Consider the following 6,000-nt stretch of genomic DNA (forward strand, 5'->3'; position numbering starts at 1 on the left):
AGATTGAGATAGATCATTGAAGACCAGAGGAGATCAGGCTTGATCAAATGGCAAATCAAGGGAGATCAGGATTGGTCAGGAGTGATCAGAGGATTGCAAAGATGATTATCTCCGGAGTTCGTTGGAGGATCTGGTTCAATCAAAAGAGAAGACCATTCATCGACGGATAGATGATTTGGCAACCAGTTCAGGCTCAGGGAAATATTGTGGCTGTTGGAGCTACTGTATACGAGTCAGTACTGGTGGTACGTGGACGTGTAGAACAATAGTTGCAGAGGAGCATACTAAGCGCAGAAGCACAAATGCAGACGTGCAGCAGTGCAAGGGTATGGTAGAGTATCGTACAGAGACGCAAGAGGAGTATGCAGCAACGGGTTGTTGAAAGTTCACAGGAACTTCCAGACAGAGAAATTGAGACAGGTAAAACGCAGGAGTGCGTGCCAAGGAGTGGCAAGTCTTATTTCTCTATGGTGGTTTCTTTAGTTCCATGGCAGCAGATGATAGAGTTGATGCAGATCTCTGAAGCAAGCTTGACGCAGGGAGACTAGAAGCCATGGGTGCGAGCACTATGCACGGAGTTGCATAGTGGTAACTTGTACAGACCGGTGGAAGTTGTCTTGGCAGAAGGGCTAACTGTCAAACATCAGTACGGACGTACAAGTGAGACAGAACCGAACATCAGGGATTGCAGCACAGACAATGGGCGTATAAGATCGCTGGGAAGTTGTTCTGAAGTGCAGAAAGCAAAGGCTGGTTGTTCAGAAATAAGCTCCGAGCAAGGAAAATTGAGGATGTTGATGTGTCAAACTCTGAAGTTTTCTAGTTGCTCCAGTGTTCATCATGCAAGGAGTTGCACGGTAATGCAAGGGTATCCCGAGCAGGGGGTGCAGGACATCCAATCAGGGGGTGTCGGATATCTTGGTTGCGCAAGTTCAAGCATAGCAGGTATAGACATCCGAGACAGAAGCGTGGAAGAGATCTGTAGGAGATAGGAGCAGAGGCTCTCTCTAAATCAGAGAGTGGTGTGAGTTGAGTTGAGGATGTAGGATTCCCTCCTCCTCTTATATCTCTGGTGTATTATCTCTAGCTTCAGGGGGTGCAAGTATCTCAGTGAGGAGATGCAGACTATGCTGAAGACATCCGAGACAGGAAGCGTGGAAGAGATCTGTAGGAGATAGGAGCGGCGGTTCTCTCCAAATCAGAGAGTGGTCTGAGTTGAGTTGAGGATGTAGGATTCCCTCCTCCTCTTGTATCTCTGGTGTATTATCTCTAGCTTTCAAGGGATGCAGCGTCTCAGTGAGGAGATGCAAACTATGTTGAATTTGGGCGTGACAAGATTAGCAACAATGTGTGTTGTGGATCACCTCGCATGGGTTGATGGGGTGATTTGTGGGATATCATCACCCCATGTGAGGGGTGATCCTGCATGTGTTGCAAGGTTGGCCATGTTAGGAAGCCAACACACATAACCTGGCCATGTGAAGCCAGCACACCAGATAGCTGGCCATATGCAAGGCCAGCCTCTCCATCTCCATTCTGACTGTGTATAAATGGAGGCTAAGGGGAGGGTGTGAGTGAGAGAGCAGAGCAAGCCAATATGTGAGGCGGAGAGACCGTCTCCCTCGGTGTGAGCGAGGGAGACGGGTGAGTGTATGAGCTCGGAGAGTATGAGCTCCTCCTCTATTGTAATCTTTCTGTAATATCTCCATTGTTATAGTGATAACCGGCTACTCTCCCGTGGACGTAAGCATTGAGGCCAAACCACGTTAAATATTGTGTCTCCTTGAGTGTGGGTGTGTTTTTCTGCATGGAATAATTTCTATAAGGTCTTGGGCGGGATCCCAAATCCCAACATATATATATATATATATGTATATATTTTTTAAATTATAGCCTACTAGCTTATTGATTGTGTAGAGGGGAGTGGAATGGGAAGACAGGTTTTCTTTTTTCCTTCATTCTTTTCATATAAAAAGTTGTACGAGGATTTGAATCTCTGGTTATGTTTCGTTCCTCACTCCTCGTCACTTTTTGGTAAGTTAATCTCCAGTGTTTGACTCAGTAATTAATTAGTTGATATATTTAGGATCTGTGGACTATATATATTTGGGACAGCAGTGTTACATCCACGAATTTGATATCGGTTGAATTGTCTGAATTTTGTCATGCCAGTCGTCTAGTAGGTCGACCGACCAATCATTTAGATGATAGGGTGACGACCGTGGTAGACGAGAGTGAAGCTGGTCATTCGAAAAGTCATCCAACTGGCACAAATTCGGATAATTCGGGCGACACCAAATTTGGTAGATAAATCATTTCACTATTTGAGGGGATTGGTTTATAAAAAAAAGGGCAAATTACAAACACCTCCCCTGAGGTTTGGTGAAAATACAGATTCTCCCCTGAAATTTGAGAAATTACATCCCGCTCCCTGAGGTTTATATTTTCATAACAAATTGCCTCCTAAGGTTTTTATTTTCATACAGATTCCCCCCTAATTTCTCCTAATTTGTTATGAAAATTTGACCCTCAGGGGACAATTTGTAATTTCTCAAACCTCAGGAGAAAATTTGTATTTTCACCAAACCTTAAGGAGGTGTTTGTAATTTGCCCTAAAAAAAATAATAATAATAAAAAAGACAGAAAAAATTGAGAGAAAAAGTTTAGTTTCTAATTTTTTTTTTATATATATATTTTTTTTATAAATTCAAAATTTGAACATAGCCTAGCTGAAATTAAGTCAATTTTGGATATGTATATATGTTTGAAATGAGGAAGATGGTAAATTGATGTAGATATGGTTAGTGGGAGATGGATTAAGTGAAGAAGAACAAAGGAAGGCATCAAAAGGAACAATTTTCATTCCTTTCTCACAATTTCCCCCAGAGAGAGTGCGCAGTGACTGCCTGTACCACTACTCTCCATCAATGATGGCTCCGATTTCTCTTCAAAACTTGGACTCTTGTGAGGTTAGTCACTTTACTCATTATCACACATTCATTTCTTAACTACTCTCCTATTGTATATCAAACAAAACATTCGTTTGACATGTCAAAAAAATCTAACTTTTCTATTTTAGTCACTAAAAAATAAAACAGGTTAAAAAATTAATACGATAAAATATCACATTAAAACCATAATCATTTCATTTTTTCTCTTACAAAAGTCAAAAAAAACCAAAAAACTTATCTCAAATGAGACTTTTTAACCCCAACCTAAAAAAATCAAAACGCCAGAAAATCAAAACCCCAAAAAGCCAACTCACATCCCCAACGAACCCAAAGAAACACTTTTCAACAACATCATGGCCTAAAAATGAAGATATACTTTGAAATTGGTGTATTTGGTAAAATATTAAAAACCCTAAAAAAAAAAAAAAAAAAAGGGTCTGTTTTGCAACTTAAAAAAAAAAAAATTTTAAACCCAGTATAAAAAAGTTGATTCTTTGAGTGTAACAAACTTTTTTGAGCCTAAAAATGAAGAAAACGATTCGCTTCTATCTAAATTTAGATTGGACTGTGCTGTCCAAATTTATGGATCCTTCTTAGGTCTAATTTTAATGATTTAGTTCGTTCATTTTCTATGCCTCTTCGTGTATATTACCAACAAAAAAGTTAAATTAAATTAATCTGATAATTATAATGAGATGACCAATATGATGAAATTATATGGGCAAGATTATCGAATCAATCTAGTATTTTTTCATGAATGATCTACATACACATACCAATGAAATAAATAAATTAACTAATTAAAATGGAACTTGTGATAGATCTTATAGACCCGAAAACTACCGCTAATCCACAATGTGAGATAAAGACAAGCCCATTCCCAAAAAACAAATAGTTGAAAAACTGAAAAGTTTTAAACCAACACCTTAATATGACAAAGTACAGCCGTTTAAACATTAAATTTTAAGCTAAATAAAATGTATTTTGTTCTAATAGATGTTTTATGTGAAAATTTTAATTTTTAGTTTTATGTAAAATAATGATATATATATATATATATATATATGAAAACAGAATTGGTTGCCAAGAAGGGTGATGAGTGCTTCACGTGTAGCTGGGATAGTGCATGCCTTAGAAGGATGGAACCTCCATGAGTGTGGCCAGAAGATGTTTGACATTGGCCTTGTTTGGGAAGCCACTCTTAAACATGGCTTTAAGCCTCTTTGATCATGATATGATTCCAATTTAGTCACCAAAATAAATAAATAAATAAAAACCCTTCGATTGTACGCAAGTTTGCCTATAACAGTCCTGTTTTATTAGTTCATTCCAAAACTTTAATATCTGTACTGAACTTTTCATTTTTCATGTATTTTTCTCCCCCTTTCTATGTAAGGGTCGTACTACAATATATATTCCTTTTCGGATCAGTATGCATTTATCATTTTTGGGTGTGACCAATTAGGGCTATGAATCAAGTTGACTTATTTTAACTTGACTCGTATTTTACTCATTAAAGAGGCTTACACACTACAATATATTTCCAATGGTAATTGGGTTCATGAATTATAGTTAACAAATAAAACGAGCTACAGTACATTAGTCAAAGTTTCATAATTATCTTATTTAAAGATCATCGCATAAATTTGAGTTGTAGTTTTCAAAATCTCGATATTAAAGTTATTCCCATAGATGATTACTTCCATACGTGTCAAAAGACTATAACTAAAAATTGGGAGTCCCTAAATGTACCTAAAAAATTTTGTCCGACACTTTATTTATAAAAAAAAAAAAATTAATTAATTAATTAATACCATTTATCCCCAATCAAATTACCAAAATGGCCAAACCTTAACCCTAACTATAGCCATCCTTCGACCAGCCCTCCTTAGCTCTAGCTAGCCCTTCCCAGCCTCCTATTTGCCACTGCCACCTCGAGTCCGGATCTTTTGCCGCGTTTCTCTGCGGCCGTCCCTGCGGCGCCCCAAAACGACGTCGTTTTGGGCAAAAATTCAAAAAAAAAAATGACGCAAAAACACAGAATCAGAAGAGGGAGAGGGGGAAGAAGAAAGCAGGGGGAGAGAGAGAGAGGGGAAAGCAGCCTCAACCTCAAGCAAGCACCTGGGCTACAACGGCACCACCATCGGATTCAACCCCTACGGCGATCTCTGGCGCAACCTCCGCCGCCTCACCACCATCCAGATCTTCTCCTCCGCCAACCTCCACCACTTGTAATGTTGAACCAGATCTGAGAGATTCAGATCAAAAGAAGGCCTCAATCAATGTATATATATATATATATGTATACTCTTCGATATATATATATATATATGTATATTCTTCGCTTGTGTTCCCTCCTTAAAACAGAGGTTGGCAGATTGTCAATACATCCATGCTCTAAGCTAAGTTGATTTGCTTGCTCCTAGTATAGGAAGACCCAAAAATTATCACATGAAAAGTTAGGACGGACTTGTATGAAATGCAATTTGAAAAATCTGACAACAGGCATAATGCAGTATGAAGTAGCAAAACAACCCAAACTACAACTCACTTTGTGTGTTAAGAAAAAAAACACAGATGATGAAGTGAAAGAGAGGCTGTGTTTCAAACCCACTTTGTGTTCTTCTCCTCTCTCTCTCTCTCTCTCTCCCCCTGCTTCCTTCTTCCCCCTCTCCCTCTTCTGATTCTGTGTTTTTGCGTCATTTTTTTTTTGAAATTTTGCCCCAAAACGACGTCGTTTTGGAGTGACGCAGGGACAACCGCAGAGAAACGCGGCAGAGGATCTGGACTCCTGCCACCTCCTCTACTCTTTGTCGCTGCCACTTCCTCTCTTTTTTCATCTTTTTCTTCTTCTTTGCTCTACGGCGACCCCCTTCCCTCGCAACAAACCCCCAACCCAATCCCTTTCCCTCATCGTGAACCGCCCTCCTCAATCTTTCCCGTCACGAATCCTAAATCTAGAGTTTTTAGTTTTAGAATATAGAACAGAAGAAGAAGAAGAAGAAAAAGAAGAAATAAAGAAATGGAGTATATGAAGAATAGGAGAATG

At 39.0% G+C, this 6,000-nt stretch overlaps 1 protein-coding gene across 1 annotated transcript in view; it reads left to right on the top strand.

Annotated features, from left to right (window-relative positions):
- Positions 1-4,353, top strand: part of LOC114261768 (very-long-chain aldehyde decarbonylase CER1) — a 61,732-nt gene extending 57,379 nt beyond the window's left edge. Inside the window, exons 9-10 of the mRNA XM_082913632.1 lie at positions 2,796-2,969; positions 4,026-4,353. Coding sequence (XP_082769758.1) covers positions 2,796-2,969; positions 4,026-4,178 — 327 coding nt within the window. The 3' untranslated portion in view covers positions 4,179-4,353. The remainder of the gene's footprint in view (positions 1-2,795; positions 2,970-4,025) is intronic.
- The last annotated feature ends 1,647 nt before the right edge of the window (positions 4,354-6,000 follow it).

Source organism: Camellia sinensis, chromosome 2 (genome assembly GCF_055761805.1).
Source record: "Camellia sinensis isolate YWXY chromosome 2, ASM5576180v1, whole genome shotgun sequence".
NCBI classification, from domain to species: domain Eukaryota; kingdom Viridiplantae; phylum Streptophyta; class Magnoliopsida; order Ericales; family Theaceae; genus Camellia; species Camellia sinensis.